The sequence below is a fragment of the Corvus kubaryi genome, unplaced genomic scaffold (assembly GCF_017639235.1).
Source record: "Corvus kubaryi isolate FWS band 111438036 unplaced genomic scaffold, C.kubaryi_AGA036_p1.0 37398, whole genome shotgun sequence".
Lineage (NCBI taxonomy): Eukaryota > Metazoa > Chordata > Aves > Passeriformes > Corvidae > Corvus > Corvus kubaryi.
The window spans coordinates 1,081,983-1,100,053 of record NW_024581137.1 but is presented as its reverse complement, the minus strand read 5'-3'; the positions used below and the strand labels follow the sequence as shown (position 1 = coordinate 1,100,053).

Below are 18,071 nucleotides of genomic sequence, written 5' to 3'. Positions count from 1 at the left end.
TGGTGACAGAAATGATACCTGCCAACTTCAGGTTACAGAATGTATGTCTTCAGACATAAATAGTTAAGATCATGCAGTTCCACATTGGCACTAACAACAGAGACTTTATAACCCAGTAAACATGAGCGAAGTCTACTCCTCTTCCATGTGTTTACAAACTTTCCGAGTACCATGTGAAGCTCTGTGTTCACTTAATCACTTCTGATAGCAAGTTGCAGTGTTACCCTCAAGACAGCTGAACTTAAAAGTAAAGTTAGAGCACTATGAAGCAGCAAGATCAAGTGCAAACTGCCCTTTGAAACACTCATCTATGATGGGGACACCTCCAGCTGCTTACATCTTCATAGTTCCCCTCATTGGTGTTCTTTGAAGAATTACCAGAGACAAAAAAGCAAGTAGCAACGTAAAAAAGTTAAAACAGATCAGGCTGACAAAGAAGATAAACAAGAATGTTTATCTTCAAAATAAACATGCTCTTTCCCCCTACACAAAGATTAACAAGCATATTTTGATAACTCAGATGAATATTTGAAATATTAATGAATTCAGAATATTTGGAATATTTGAAAAATAATGAAATAATTTTACCATAAAGGTAAGTTGCAGACAAACTAACTTCACTATATCTAGTGGGTCAATTTCAAGGTGAAGGCTAAAGCTAGTTTCAGAGACACTGCAAGCTTTGAACAGATTTCAGCTAATGGAACTTTTCACTAACTGTTCACTCTTAGTGACAAAAATGTTCAACTAGAAAGTTTACAGGCTACTGTCAAAGTGCCATCTTTTCAGTACACAGCTCTAAAAAAAACTGGTAAAAAATCTGATAAAAATCAATCTACACTACAATAAACTCACAAAAGCCTGGGGCTACTAATGTTCAATCCCAAATTCCTCTTCAAAGAGAAGCTAAACTTCCTGTACACAACATTTAAGAAACTACTATAATTAAGTTTCTCAATTGCGGTGCTACTGTGAAAGGTGTGAACAAAGAAAGCACGATGGTACTTACCTCAGAGCTAACTTTCAGTTCTGGGACGCTGTGAACCATTGATACAGTTGCTGTGGATAATGGCACGCTCTGCTTTCCATTCTTGCTTCGTATCCTAATCACACAGGGAAGAGCAGCATGACATGAGAGAGAAATAGCTTAGTGAAACGTTAAACAGACCAAAATCTGTAGTCTCAAACTAATCATCACCAAAAATTGATTAAGAAGAGCTATTTTAACTAACACACACTTTCAAATTCTTGCTAATGCAAGACAAAATGGATAGAGATCAAAGCAGCTCACCAGAAAAAACCCTGCAAAAAGTCAGTGTAGTAAGTTATACTTCCATACAATTATTTTATGACACATGACACTAAGATGAAACACATTTAAGTATTGATTTGCATCAAAAAACAAGCTATAAACTAGGTATAACTACCAAACCACTCAAATTTAGAGCTATTCCGCTTCATTGTTTTTTTTTTTTTTTTGCAATTACTCAGCATGCAATTATATGCTTTTTTTCCAAGCTAGAGTACGAAAAATTTAAACAAAGGACAGGCAAAGTTACTCTCTGCACAAAGAGTGACTGCTGCTTCACAAATACCATCCAAAAAAAACCCCATATATGCTCTTCCCATTGGCACAGAGTGAGGAACTCTTTGTATGCTCGTGTTTATTTTATTTATGTGCATATTATACATACAGACTTGGTGGTACACAGACACGTGCATATACAGATAACAACACAGAAGAGGTGTCACCCTTGTGTACATATGACACAGAGCGTGTACAAGTGCACACACGAGTAAGAAATTGCTTGAAAACTGACCAAGAAACCCTGTATAGGATCCCTTTCACTGGCTTACAGCTTATATCAATGAATTTATTGGGAATTCTGACATTTAATTGATGATTCACCAATATTAAAAAATACTACCATACAAATTTTGTCCTAGGTGACACATGCACATGTTTTAATTCTCCCACGTACCAGTCCTATTAAGGACAACGTTTGGTATCAGACCTACAACAAGAGTTAAACCAGATTTCACTTTGTGACAAGCAAACTTCTGAGGAACAACTGTACTGAGCTGAGTTGATGCAGACACAACCACAGACAGGTATCTTTCACTGTACCATAGTGTATGGCAGCACTGATGTCCAGAAACAAAAGGTATTACTTGTCTAAAGTTTACATGCACATTTTAGCATCTTACATCCTTTGCTTCAGAGTTCAGAAAAATCTCATATATAACCCTGAGAGACATTTCAAATGAGCCTTTAAAAATTATTAACTGTTTTCAGACCATTAGTTGAATGACTACTAAGAATGCTGTACTTGCTTTTCTCCAAGCAAGAAAAGCATCACGGCTTTTTAATTGTGTTCCGATGTAGGCTCAGCAGACATAACACAGTATTTCAGATGTATAAGCCATTTTGTATAAAATGAAGACACATACATAAGACACAGTAAGAAGTATTAAGTGAAAAAAATCTTAATTCGCTGGATACCTTGAGTTTTTCTGGATTTTTCATGAAACGATAGCAGAAGAACAATATTTAGACGTGACTGTATTCAAACCTCAAATCAAATATTCATTCAGGACAGACAAAGCCCTATTCATGATTATCCTAACTTAGCTAGGTTTGCCAAATGTTTATAAAATATTAACATTCGACTTCAAATAAGAAGTTATATCCAAACATCAACCAGGCTACTTCTTGCATAGCACTCTCAGTATTCAGTCCACTTGCACTAGTTTGTAGGATAATGTTCACAAAGTAATTCTTAACATGAGCATGAATTAAAAAGAAACTAAAGTATTTCCAGACAAACGAAATGAGTATGCAACATTAATTTATAAAATCTAGGCAACTATATAGCCTGTTTTGGAACAGCTGTTGAATTAGTAATGTGATATGCATAAGAAACATTCTCTTTACCAAGCAATGAGACAGAGCAAAGGAGAAATACAATCATCTTTTGAACTTGCTTTCTTTTTCGCCTAAGGCTTAAATTCCTTTAGTTCCATGGCAGAATGTTTCACAAAAAATTGAAAACAGTTAAGAAGCCTTAAATTGAAAGCACTGGAGACAAGCTAGCTCCTATTCAGACACAGTACAAATGAAGCAAGGTCATATGAATGAGACTGCTATTACCTCTCAGCTATTTGCACCTGCACACATAAAGCTCTCAAGTTTACTAAGCCACTGTTGACACACCATACAACTCTCAGTCTCCGTGGTGAGTACATGGAAAGCAAAGTGTGACGAGAATTTACCTCTTTACACATGCTCCTTATATTTTCTACCTAAGTTACCCAACATCATCTCCAAGAAAAAAGAGCACGCACAGTTCTTAAATCCTAAATGAGTGGAGACCTCAGAGCAGCCTTCCAGTACCTGAAGGGCCTAAAAAGAGACCTATAGAGGAACTATTTATATTTACAAGGGCATGTAGAGATAGGACAAGGGGGAATTGCTTTGAATGAAAAAAGTGTAGGTTTCATTAGCTATAAGGATAAAATTGTTCTCTGTGAGAGTGGTGAGGCACTGCAACAGGTTGCCCGGAGAAGCTGTGGATGCCCCATCCTTGGAAGTGTTTAAGGCCAGACAGGATGGGACTCTGAGCAACTTGGTCTAGCGGAACGTCTCCCTCCTCATGGCAAGGGGGCTGGAACTAGATGACCTCCAAGTCCCTTCCAGCTCAGGATATTTTATGACTATATTTAGACAACAAACAGATGGAAGAGCTTGAATCCCTAATCGGAAGCAAGGAGAAGTTGGAAAAAAGAGCTGACAGTACTTACTGAGTTAAATCCTGGCCACATTCTGCACACAAGCCTTTCATAACAACAGGATGGCTGCATCCTTCCAGTCTCACCAAGACAGTCCTGAAAAAGATGTAGGCATTCCATTTACAGTAGGTAGATCACAGACATGTAGATTAGTAACCCACAGATTGAACGAATTCAAAGAATAAATTCTGGTTATGACTTGAATGTCAGCCCCTTAAGATACATGCTTTTGCCACAACATGCTGAAAAGGACAACCACCTAAATCTTCAAATTATTAATTTTCACAACTTTAAAAGTCACCAAATCATATACTAAGGTCAGTTTCTAACCATAGTTTAGCAAAGAAATTCAATGAGAACAAGTATTGTTTGTCCAGAAACAGTTTACATTCACTTAGATACAACTCCCCATACATAGATACAACCGTACGGAACTACACAGTAATGAAAACCAAATGCAGAAACTTCAACATCACAGAACAGCTTAGATTCTCTTACTTAAAATCACTGAGTCCAACCATTAACCTAACACTGCAAAGCCCACCACTAAACTATGTCCCCAAGCACCACATCTGCATATCTTAAATTCATCCAGGGATGTCCCCAGGCAGCCCATTCCAATGACTGACAACCCTTTCTGTGAGAAAATTTCTCCTCAAATCCAGTATAAACCACCTCTAGCACAACTTGAGGTAATTTCCTATCATCCTATTGCTTGATACTTGGAAGAAGCAACTCCCACCTGGCTAAACCCTCCTTTCAGGCAGTTGCAGAGTGAGAGTGGTAAGGTCCCTCCTTGAGCCTCCTTTCCTCCAGACTGAACATCCCCAGCTCCCACAGCTGCTCCTCATCAGACTTGTGCTCCAGATCCTTCAATGTCCTTTTTGTACCGAGAAGTTCAAAATTTAACCCAGGATTTGAGGTGTAGCCTCAACAGTGCCAAACACAGGACCAGATGAGCTCAATACCAAACTCAGTTTATTATTTTCATGGCAGACATATATTGCTTCAATCTTCTCATAAAAATATTTTAATTTCTGATCCTTAAGCCTTGAATCAACACATCTTAAAATAAAAACATAGAAAAGGGTATTTTATTCTTTTCTTTTAAACAATGGCTAAACCAAACCAGAAATTAGAGCTGGAAACAGAGAAATGCAACATTCACTATTCCAAACTGTTTAGAAGATGAACTCGACTTTCAGTTGAATAGTCCAACTAAAGTATTCCTTGTCCAGTTATCAAACTTCCAGGTCTTGAAAATATCATTATTTATTTTCTTTCAAACACTTAACAGCTATTATAAGAGACTTGTTTTCTTCAATACAGTTGGAGAAACTGATCTTTCAGACTTATTTTTCAAAAATTTTAGTAAGTAGATATAGTTTAGCTACTACAAAATTTCACCAACTCTGCGATAATGAGCTACAACATCTCCCTAATATTTAAAAAAAAATTAAAAGGTCAAGCAGCTAAAAAAAACCCAACCAAAATGCAAAAAATAACAAAACCTGAGCTCTTTCATAAACTGGCTGTAGTGTTTTAAGTGTGGCTTCAAACCTGTAGGCAATAAGCAGACTGCAACAGGAAGAAAACTGTTTTGCAAGCTCAAATCTCGCATTCATATATCTGACTACTAAGCGTTTGGGAATTCCAAGCAGAAACCCACTTTCTAAATAATACCTGCAACTGCTTACTTGCAGTGTGTCCCTTATTCTTCAACAACCAGAAGAATGATGACTCTAACAAAACTGTAGTTCGTGCCCACAATGAGAATTATTTTCTTCTTTGGGAGCAAAAACTAGATGCAGGTCAGGTTTATTTCAAAAGAAGTCTTCACAAGCCATCATACTACCAGTATTCCCACTTACAAAAGTGCAGATCTATGTACTTCTCACTGGCAGACATTATCTGCTTGGAAATTACATCTCCTCTTCCTGTGCAGGCACCTTAGATCTTCTCTTTATAAACATGGTAGGTGTTTCACAGAAAACAAATAATTAGTCTTGGCTCTTTAAAAGAGCTGCGCAAGATAAAGTATTTTTGTGGCCCTTCATTAGTGGCAATTCACTGCGGATTATTTCACAGATTTCACAGAATTTAGGTCTCCTCTCATCCCCTTGTTTGCATTATTTAATTTGATTCCTCTCCCTACTCTCTTTAACAATATGTCTATCTTGCTGTCTTTTACACTGATTCACTGCTAAGCTCCTTTTTAGGCTACCAATTCACACTAATGACCATGTCAGAATTTTTCATCCTCACCATGTCTTCAGTGTATGAATCAGTAATTACAGACACACCTAAAAGGCCAAAAAACCCACCCCACAGTACAAGCTACAGAAACATGCTTAAGAGACTACAGTGACTGAATTTATACCCTACATAAATTGGTTTTCAATAGTTCAGGAGGAAAAGAGCCTTTCAATGCCAGCTTAGAAGGCACAATATCTCTAGACATTCTCTACTTTGCAGTCAAGGAAATCTCACACTCCAGGCATGCAATAGGGGAAGCTGGCATACTCCTGGGCTGAGGTGTGATTCAGAATTGGATGGGTAAGAGCAAAGATTTTTATTAGAAAATTAGAGTTCTAAATTATTCACTGATACTGTTCCTAAAACTTCTCATACCAAGCATGACCACTCAATAGCAGTTTTTCCCCTGCAAAATCTAAACATAACCAGAACTCTTGGCCACACTTAGATGTGCTAGAGATAAAATAAAAAGTACATGATACCAAGTCCTCTGTCATACTGTTCTCTGTGATGTTTAACTCAAAGGACAGAGGAAGAACTCCAGAGCCCTGATAAACTTCTGAGCAACATACAACCAAATGGTCAAGTTTCAATTACAACTGTCAGGATCTTACGCAGACTTCTCTCAGGAAAAAAGCCCAACACTACTTAGTGTTGCAGAAAGCCTGAACTCTACTAATGCCTAGGCATACTTAAATTTTAGCACATGTGCTTTAATTAGTAAAAAGAAGCAAACACAGACCTCAAGTAGAATGACCTTTGTTCATGTCACACCTGGAAGCTCTCCTTTTACTGTTGAAGTGAGGGATTTTCAAAATGTAATGGCCAAGATCAAAGCAAATTATGAGAGAAAAGTGAGCAGAATCAAGGTGTGCATGTCTGGTTCTACAATGGCTGCATATACCAAACATGGGTTCAGGTTTCTGCCTGTTCTCTTCTCCAGGTCATAAGTGAAACCCACTTAAAAGAACAGAGCCTTTCCCTACTCCATTTCTACAAAGAATAAACAGATTTCCCCCTCCCGCCCCCTCCAAATATGAGGGATTGCAGCACACTTTACTGCTGGCAACACTAATAGCATCTTCCTCTTCTTCAGGACCTACCTGGTCATAAGCAGAGCTCAACTGGTTACTTCAACAATAGCATTCCAAGGAAAATGCCACAAAAGATGCTAAATCTTTTTCTAGTTTTACAAACTGTCCCAGCTGTGCAGATGAGCTGGGTGAAGCAACTGGGTAAGAACCACTGGGCTGTGACAAGCACACTTTTTTTTGGGCAACTGTGGAGGTGGTAGATCATTCCAATACCCAGACTGATAGCTAAATGACTGCAAGAGAACCACAAACTACCTACGTAGCTTCTTTGGTACAATGAAACTTGAACCAGTAAATGAGGAAACCCAGTCTGGACTCTGATTCACATTCCTTCCAGATGTGCTTGTAAACAACAGAGAAATCAGGTGTGCCATTAAAACAAAATTTTGGTTTTTGTGGCCACAATCATGAATAGGAACAGACATTCACCAACAGCCTAAGGATGCAGGTTACCATAAGGTCACCACCGTTCTCCCAGCACTTCCACACTTACATCGTGTTTCTAAACCAAGTCCTTTAATAATATCTTCTTTAAGTCAGCAGCATGGGAAAGGAAAAAAAAGGGAAAGCTTTCATGAAATCCAATACGATTTTTTTTGCTTTTATTAACAGAGGAAGTCAACGTCTGTGCTAATCCTAAAGCCTGGTCATTACAGCTGACTTCAAATGGAAGAACTTTGTATCAAGCATAACCATAGCACTTGTTCCTGGTAACTTAATTACATTGGAAAGCCACAACAGTTCTCATGTCTGTGCTGCTCCTCAGTTGTAGCAACCAGTTTACCAAATCACTGAAGGGAACTCACTGCAAACAAAAAAGCAATCCCTTAAAGGTTTTAGTAGCGCTTAATTTTATTTTTGGTTGTTTGTTTGGTTTTTCTAAGCATGATCTAACACTTCAGCAGTAAGTGCAGGAGTTGAAGGAGAACAGAAACAAAAACTTCTTGACATATTTTTTTCCGTGGTAAGTTAGCTACCTGCATCGGTGGGCCAGCTGCAGCACATGAGTACGATGGCCATGAGATCTCTTTGTGGTTGTCTTCAGTAAAGCTCTGTATCTTAAGGATACTTAGCATAACACAGGAATAGAGAGGTTCCCTCTGTTACTTAGAACTAGTCTAACCTGACTGTACATTAACCATGGCCTTCTATTACAGCTTGGCTTCACTTCCAGAGGCAATTGCTCCAATGACATGCTGCCAGAGAAAGGCAATGGTCTTTCTTTACTCCCCACCCTCATGTTTCCCCTCCTCTGGCACTTCCAGAAAGGACTATTTCAGTACACTGCAAGATAGAACTCACCAGTCCCAACCAAGTTTTCTGCTGGTTTTAGAGTCAAGCAGCTGATAAGAGCAGTCTATCAAGGGTGACTGATCAAAGCTGCAAATGTTTTACAAACAGGGCTAAGACTGGGGAAAAGACAGACACAGTTTGAACAACTCACATTTTCTCTCCACAGTAACCAGGCCACTTTGTTAGCATTTATCTTGCCTATCTGTCAAGACTAGCTTGGACAACTCCAAGTCATGGAAACATAAGTTTTATTTATTATCTTAAAGTCTGTTTCAAGGTACCATGCATTGGCATTGAAAATATAGTGCAATATAGTGCACATTTACAAGATAAAGCTACTGTCCTGCACTGACTTGTATCTCATGTGAGTGTTGGCAGCCAAGCAATGGCTGGGTTTCCTCAGATCTGTTTGGTATAAAGAGAGACATCAAATACCACAAGAAACACACAGACCAAGTTGTCACTGTGATCACTCAAAGCTGCTGTTCTCAATCTGATGCCATATACTCTTCCAACTAGCATTAGAAGATGTCTAAATGTATCAATGCAGCAAAAGGAGATGCTGGTGTGCAAGTGAACAGAAGTCATTGCCCTGGTTCTGCAGAATGCTCAAGAGGGTGTTACTGGCAAACTGTCAAGGGGTAAAAATATCAAATGAACACATCTTCAGATCAATGATTATTAATACCAACCATTACTGAATCAACCAACCGATTTAGAACAAGTATGAGCACAAAATCTTTTAGTTGTCAGATGAAGTTAGATTCAACCTAAAGCCTACTTCTACAGTTTCATTAGTCAGATTTCTGAAACACCGACATTTTTGTTTGCTTATACCAGAACAGTATTTTGTGGCATGTGTCTGCAGCATTTAGAACCACTACTAAGAGCCCTCAAGACCAATTTGCATCAAACCACAGCCTTTGTTACATAGGACTCCAGTTTTGTAGCAAGGATTTTCTCAAAGCCTGAATCACCTTGGTCTCACCATGTAAGAGTACTTAACAACTGGATTTATATATTTATTTAACCCTCATTAATGTCTGTGAGGAAGCTGAGAGAGTCCTTGAATAATTGATTAAAAATACCAAGGATTCAGAAGGACACATGGCCCTTGTTGCTACCAGCAACACATGGTCTATAGCCTCTTGAAGCTGTTGGAGGAAATGTCTCATCAGTCCACTACAGCAGCCACTTGACTTACACTCAAGGACAGCAAACACAGACAGCTATATATCAAATACTCATAAGCCCCAAAGGCCTCACCCAAACAAGTCAGACCTTTTGATAAAATCCCCCAAAACCCCATGCCCTAGCCCAGCCAACTACGTAACAACTGCTGTGAGCAGCAGCTCACAGAAAGCACAGTTCACACTTCAAGGCGTCATCTCAGTTCTCCAAAGCTAATGGGGAAATTAAGGGTCTTGAGATTATTTTTCCTCTGTTAAATACAAACTATTCACAACTATGAGTTTAAAGTGTTGTGAACTTTTTTCTTCTACTTTTCAGGCAAAATACCTATTCAGGCTTAGACTAAGGTCATAAATGCCAAGAGAAACACAGGCCCAGAGTTTCTCGGTTTTATTTATAATCCAAAAAACATCTTATGCTTGAAGTAAGTCTATTTCCATGACTCGCAAGGCTTTACATATTTCCATTCACTTCCGGAGAAGAGTCTTCATTACAAGCAAGGAGGTAACCCTCCTTCACCTTCTATGCAGACATCTGTGAACAGCTTCTTGCACGTTTCAAAAAACCACTGCTAAGAGTTAACAATGTATAATAAAAAGGTACAAAAAAAAAAGAAAAAAAAGCAAATGGCCTTGCAGCGCCCTATGCATAAGATCTAGTAAATCTTTCAATATTATTTACAATGTGGTTTTTTTTATTTAGAACACTTTAAACCAGAAGTAGTATTATTTAGGAGAATTCAAAACTAATTGTTTTTAAAAGGGAAAAGGTAAACATACAGTTCTCAATGCTTTTACATAGAACCCCTTCAAAACAACGAAATTCACACAGAATGAATCCAGAAGTGGAAAGATGCAAGCTTGTAACTCTGTAACTTGTTTCTTTAGCATTAAGTACTTCTAATAACTACAGAAGGAAACAGGCTGTCATATCTCAGTAATTCACTAAAGCAATAAACAGTTCTGCAGTCCACTCTCCCCATTACTGTTGTCAACTATTGACATTACTTTTATGCCTTTGCTTTTCTATCACCACTTCTCTCTGACTGACATGCAGCAGTTCCCAAATATTTGCTGCAAAACTCCCCCTGAGAGTTGAGGAACATCCATCTGACAGCAGGATCAATCCAAATCTATGCATAGGAAATAAATACATGCGATAAACCCTGGCAACCTAGGTGGCATTTACTCAAAAAGTTGAAGTGACTGAGTAGTGACTGTACGGCCTTCTAATTGACACAAAAATAATTAACCTAAACCTGAAATTTTCTCAAACCACACTTCAACTTTCACATCACTTACTCGCAGATGAACAGTCACAAATCCAGGTGACAACAGTCTTGGACTAATCCCACCTCTGACTCATTTTTGGTTTTTTTCAGGCATATACCTCTCCTTCAGGTAAAGTCACATAATTCCTCCTTATCTCAGACCAACTTACCACATTCCTCCTATGCCCAGTCAAGATCACCTGTAATTACCGGAACAAATCTGGTTTGCCTCCTGCACCTGTAGGCTCACATCTAGATAATCAGCAACAGATGAACACCAACACAGCCTGGACACCACAGCAGAGAAAAGTGACTGAGAAATAGACCATTTCAAACACACACACACAGCTGACATCAAAGCTATAAACATGGGCTTTGCTTCTTCCTGTGCAAAGAAATCTGGGAAGATCCTGTGGTCTCCCCTCCTCTGCCTTGGAAAGCTGCATCTATTAACAGAATATTACACCTTCTCCAAATATTTTATCACCTTCCCCACTGAAACCATGCACTTAGGCAATCACAGTCCCTTTGTCTGTTACTTCCAAACAACAAATAAAATGGGAAGAGGCTTACTGCAGGATGCACAATCCGCAAGTCTAACAGCTTCCTCCCATCCTTTCCTTTTTTAGATACTGTGGCAAACTTATCTGGACATGGCAACCTATGTGCTTTCCTCTGGGACTTACTGTTAAACCAAATGAACTTCCTTAGGAAAAATTAACAACTCTTAACACCCTTAAGAGCAATTATGAACCAGACTGTCCAAAGTTACACCACAGTGTTCAAACAAGGAGCAGCAGCTCCACATTTGACAACCAGATGACAGCAACAGCATCATGTGAGCCCAGAAACCTGACACACTCTGAAAGCAGAGGACAACAGCTTAGAAAGCTGGCCACCTTAGAAAGGGTAAGTGTGATAAATAGCAGTAAAGTTAATTAAATTCTCTTCTTGAGCAATGCCTTCCCTGGGTAGGACCACTTGCCCCATCGCCCTTCCGTGAATGGGAATCCACAGCATTCACTCCATTAAGCTTCAACCAAGACCATTTGCCTTTCACACCATTTCAAATGCTGTGAAGTCTTAGATGTAATTTTTAAACTAGGAAGCACTAAAAAGCAAACAAATAGGCATTATTCAATTCTACTGTGTCAAAATCACTGCCTTATGCTACAGTTTTTCTCAAAACACTTGTAGAAAAGCAATTTTGGTTGTGTTTTTTAAGACATTAGTGCAATAGTGACCTGGCAATATCCCAATTCTTGCCTTAAAAAAATGGAACATTTCCTTTAACACAGCAACACTGTGTTAAAGGAAACTGGGGGAACCTTTCCAACTTCCAAAGCCTTTTGAAGACTAGTAGTCTCTCCTGCTGGTGACAGTTCTATCCTTCCCCTATTTCCAATTCCATAGGTCTAACTTCAGCAAAACCAAACCTAGACAAAAAGTATAATCAAGATCCTTGAACTGTAACCGGTAATGCATTACTTGCTCTCCAAGAAGTCATTTCATGTTCCTCTATATGCTTTAAAAGGCAACTACTTCTAATTCAGCTATTCATATATGGTAGAAGACCTTAAATTAACCTTTAGTATTTTTAACTACACAAAACAGACATCCATAAGAATATTTCATAAGTGACAATTTACAATGATTTGTCTATTACCATCCTCCAAAAGAGCTCCCAAAAATTAAAGGCTGGCAGCTCTTTACTAAGCCTTGAGGCTAGTACATCCCATCTGCAAATACTTTTATATATTATTGTCAACGTTTAAGATTTTGAAATACCATCACCCCACATTCACTTTTGTTTAGTGAGTCCAAATGTAGCATTAGCCATTTACCTAAGGGGAGTCTTCCACTAGGTAAATCTGACTTTGAAAATCCAAACAGCTGGGATCCCTACCAGGATGAGCCCCTAAGTTAACACCAAACACACAGTCATCAAATCAGAAAGCTCCAAGTAGGCATGCAAGTTGTACTACTGAGATTGCTCAAGAGAAAAAAACTTTTTGGGTCAAGACAATCTTTTGGGACAATTCAAAGCTAAAGTCTTGTTGCTCTCTTCCTTCCTCAAACTTTTCCAATCCCTCCCAGTTCAAATGGCTATGTATTTTGCAAATAAAAATTAAAGGTCTCATTTCAGTTCTCCCATTAGAATTTTTGCCCATACATTTTCTCTTCAGAGAGAAGAATTACAGAAAACCATGTGGCAGTCGCTGAGAAGAAACAACATGCACATTTGCCTTTGAAAAAGACTGGTTTTCTAAACAACTCTAGTATTAAAGTAAAGCCCAAAAATACCCTAAAGAAACTACACAGCAATAACTAATAAAGAAAATCCATTACCATTTGGGTAAAATACAATCTATTTCCAGCACAGACATCTACAAACCAACATTTTAAAAAACCTGCTTGTAGTTCTACAATGGGATGCATAAAACGGTACCATGAGCTGTCTCATTCTGTCTGCTGGCCCATACACTCACACACAGCAAAAAGCCCTTGAGCAACTCATAGTACAAACTAAGAGAGTAGAAAATCCCCCGCTTTGGGAGAAAACTTGTAAAAATAAGAATGTTACTAAAGACTATCATACAGAATGTCATATGAAACATATACAACCTCAAAAATCTTATTCCCCAGTGTTGACATGCCATTTATTCTCTTAATGATTCTACTGGCATTTACACAATCACTTTGATCTGACCTATATATGGGCTACTGCTGAAAAGATAAATTACTCTTTCCCTACATCACACTCCTCTTGCAGCAACTGAACAAAATGAGGGAATTGCTTACTATGAACCATTTTACAGGAGGTTGGGTGGGAAGGACAGAAAGAAAAAAAGATGAGAAACCATGCCATCTTTAGCTCCATGATTTCTAACACCCTACTCAATGCAAGCTGAAGGCACTCAAGTCGGAGCATCCCTTCCAGCTAACTCTTGTATTAGCATGAAGCAATCAGGAAACCATGGTCTAAGAAAGCCACACTGAGAAAAACTGCATATTCAAGGCTTCTACAACCACACTACTGGTAAATTCCAAGACTGATGCCTATTTCCAACCAAACCTGATTGAGCAGCTTGATTCTCTTAGATAAAGAGGCTCCAACAATTTTTGTGAAAAATGGTCGTGTAAAGAAAAGGCACTTTGTCCTCTACCATTCAGTGCAATGAGCTATACTATGAGCTTCCAATTGTTAGGTGCCTAGGAATAGGAAAAAGAGAAGGCAATGAAAGACAAAAGCCCTAATTTAAAACTTGCATCTTTTTCAATATCCAGTTCAACCAAACACCAGAGAGATAGCATTCTTTTAATGTTTCTTGGTATCACAGTAAATGGCAGAAAGGAGAGGGGAAAAATATAAAAAAAAAACACACAAGAAACAAGTCAGAAAGACGCATACCGGAATTTACTAAAAGAAATAATGCAATGAATACAGGCATAAAAAGGAGTTAGACAAGACATACCGTAAGCTGGGATCGTTACGTATTATTCAACAATCCTCAACGTTTAGCACTGAGGGGTTTTTTTTTTTTTTAGACTCTTATCATTAAATATTTGTCAGGATATTATGAAAACATTTGTGTCTAACAAACAGCCAAGGTGTTTTTCCTGTACTTTGTTAAAAGTGCCACCACTTTAAAATAAACTACAATTCATTAGCAATTTCTTCCCTTTGGAAGAATGTAAAATGCATGATGCTGGGGTCTGGGGTTAAGTGGACAGTAAACTAGGCCCTGAGCCTATGTGACATTAGATAACTAAAAGAAGATACTCTTTTTAAAATACATAATCAAGCTTCTGGCACAAAAAAATATCAAGCAATGACACAAAAATCTACAGTTTTAGAGAACAAATCCCCACCTCTTTCCTGCTATCTTCTCCAAAACCAAATAATTACAAGTTTTGCTTCACTAGGATCCAGATAGTTTAAACAAGATTTTTATTACAATACAAATATGCTGCGTAGAAGAATGTGAATTTTCACTATTAAAGGTATGTGGTAAGCCACAAAGATACCCAGGTTAAATATACAGGTAATAAATATTTTGGAAGACTTTTCTAATGTGAACCAAACATGACCCTTGCAATAGTCTGTCCCATCAGTAGGGCAATCACTTTATTTTAGAAACGCTTATTGAAATATTTGCATAAAGCATTAATACTGACCCAACCCAGAATCCTGACATACCTGTAGCAGCTTCAGAATGATTAAGCTTGATGGCTAACAGGCACTAATAATACACAGAGCAGCGCAAGATTTTTGGCGTTTTATTTGTTGCTCCTGCTACCCCTCAAAATCATGCTTCATTAACATCAAAGGCCTTTCATTAACTGCTTCCTGTCCTCCCTGTTATTTACAGTCCTAAAAGGTTAGACATCTTTCTCTCTCACGTTCCAGTCTGACATGCGATGCAAGCCTACCTCTGCTAGAATAAGCAAAAGCTACCTACTGCCGGCCTGCCTTGGGCTCTCCCCTGGGGAAAGTTTGCACCCCTGTCAATGCTAAAAAGTGGGTAATCAAACTACAAGAAAATTAAGTGCTATAAATGTGCAAAATTACTTTCACACAGCAAAGGATTTCATCTCATGCCCGGTCTAAAAGAAAAATAACCAAAAGTTAGAAATGTGTCTTCTTAATTGGGAGAGACTTGTGCTAAATGATGTCTTTATTTCCAGAAATACTATGACCTAACGGACATAGAAGAAAACTCATCCACTCATATTGTTTATCCTCAAATAAAAAGGTTTAATCAGCTTATCTTCTCATGTTCTAAAGAAAAGGAAAAATATTTTCAATAGAATACTTCTACAATGTTCAGGGTCTGACAAATACTTGCAAATATCTTAGGTTCATAGAAAATTTGGGGCTAAACCAGCCAAGTTCATTTTTCTGAAGGTAGCATTGCACCTACCATTCTGGATAGTTTGGATTATAAAAAGAGCATCTTCCGCAGATGGTGAATAAATTTCAGCTTAGTGTTACTTACTTTAATCACACCTGTGTTTTAATAAAACAAAATCTTAAGGTATATTGAAATATTGTTGATAGTGAAATATTATTTCAATTCCACAAAATGGGAAGCCACAGGCAAGAGATTAAATGCTTTCAAAAAAACCTTTTAAGTGACCAAAGAAATGCAGCTATGTCTTTAACTGCTGACGAGTTCTACTACCCTTAGGTCATGCTTATTCTACCTCTTCACCTGAAGTTTTCCCTTGCAGTCACCCAGTAAATACCACTGCAACATGCAACAGAGGAACCAGACTGAAAAGTCAGAATCCCAGAAGCATAATGCTTAGCAATGGCCAGTATCAAATACTGTCTTTCAGTCGTGTAAGATACAAATATTCCAGAAGCCAAGAACAACGGTAAGAAAGAACACCATTTATTTTCTAATTGTCTCAAAGCAAGAACTTGCTAATTATAATCACGTGACTCAAGACTAGACAAATCCAGTAAGAACACTGAAAAAAAATTTGTGCATTCCAGTCCTGAAGTTAACATTGAGCAAAACTAAAACACTGCTTAATCAGACCCAGACTACTTTAAATTGATTACATTTTTCACTTAGAATATTTTTAGTTTCGTTTTCCTTCCAAGCGCTTAGCTAACACAATGAAAAGACCAGAAAAGGTTATCTCCCCTTGTATTTAGCGCTAGCAAGATGAATTTCATCATGCATATGGTGTTTTAAAATTTCAGTCTGTACTTTTAAGATCTTTTTTAGTCTGACCTAGCATTTACAGTACCTTTGTTCTACCTCAGGTATTAAAGGTTGTCCATGCTGCACCAGATGCAATAGCAGAATCCTGATGTGGCACAAAAGGAAAGCCACAATCTTATCTCAGAAAGAGTTATCTCTATAGCAAGAAACACACAGCTTGTACCTCCTCAGTAGCACATTATATTACTGACTGATATAAAAATGCATCAGACTGGGTTTTTTTCTTGAATGTTTGAGAGCACCCTCATACACAGATGCTTTGCATATACTAGTGAATTTCAATCAAGAACGTTTAGGCCAGGCTGCTCTCACCTAAAAATCAAGAGAACTGCAATCAAACAAAATAGATTGCTGTCATAAAACAGAGGAAGTAGAGTGTTCCACTAGTTTCCTGTTGAGAAAAAAAATCTGCTCAAAGTACAGGGTAGCAGGCTATTAGACAATTTAACCTAGAAATCTGAGAGGCCCACTATCTATCAGGCACTTAAGAATTTAAAAGTTAACCAACATTCAGCCTTATCAAGACAAGCCCATTGCTAAACTATGGAAAAAAATGTCTCCTTTAGTCCCTTGCTCTTCCCAAAGTTAAAATTACAACGTCTTGTTTATGCTTGTGAAGCCTTATAGATGAAAACATCTACAGTACTAAAACATTTAGGCTGCCAGTATTATGTGTAAGGTACTTAGTAACTGTAAAATGCCTTGCTGCACTGCTGTTTCCTACTAAAATTCCTTCTACTGAGCACAAAATTATCTGTTTGCCCCCCGAGTTTTGCACCAACCTGACTGCCAAACTAAAAAGACTATATTAGGACAAGAGGCAGTAGGCAGAAACTGATGCGTAGCAAGTTCCACCTGAACACGGGGAACAACCTTATTGTGCTGGCGACCACGCACTAGAAGAGGTTCCCCAGACTGTGAAGCCTTCCCCACTGGAGATCCCAAAACCGTCTGGATGCAATCCCATTCAACATGCCGTAGGGCGACCCTGCATGAGCAGCGAGGTTGGACCAGATGACCCACTGTGGTCCCTTCCAATCTGACTCGTTCTACGACTTTGTGATTTCCAAGTAGGTTTTCCAGTAAGAGCAGTTTTTAGAGAACCCCGACACAGCAGGAGATGCACAGGTCTCTGAGACAGGGCTCACAGCGAAGGGCTCAGCTCTGGAAAACGGGAGTGAAGCACGATCCCTCAGCACCTCCCCGGCCGCTTTCTCCTCCTCCTTCTCCTCGCTCGGCAGCTTCCCTGCGCAGAGCTTCGGAGGAAGGGCCTTTGTGAGCAGGGCCGGGCCCGGCCCCCTCGGAAGAAGCGCGAAAGCCGCGTCCCGCCGCAGGCTGCCCGCGCCGCCCCCGCCCCGCACTCACCCGGGCGCGAGGACCTGTCCGGGCCGCGCGCAGAGCTCGCGCACCACGCCGGGCCGCTCCGCGCGCAGCCTGCGC

At 38.9% G+C, this 18,071-nt stretch overlaps 1 protein-coding gene across 2 annotated transcripts in view; it reads right to left on the bottom strand.

Annotated features, from left to right (window-relative positions):
* The window catches only part of CTDP1 (CTD phosphatase subunit 1), a 102,437-nt gene extending 84,366 nt beyond the window's left edge, over positions 1-18,071 (bottom strand). The window contains exons 1-3 of one of the 2 annotated variants that reach the window (XM_042042839.1): positions 17,997-18,071; positions 3,802-3,885; positions 1,010-1,103 (exon numbers count right to left, since the gene is read on the bottom strand). In XM_042042839.1, coding sequence (XP_041898773.1) covers positions 1,010-1,103; positions 3,802-3,842 — 135 coding nt within the window. In that variant the 5' untranslated portion in view covers positions 3,843-3,885; positions 17,997-18,071. The remainder of the gene's footprint in view (positions 1-1,009; positions 1,104-3,801; positions 3,886-17,996) is intronic. The other variant, XM_042042838.1, reaches the window with a different exon arrangement.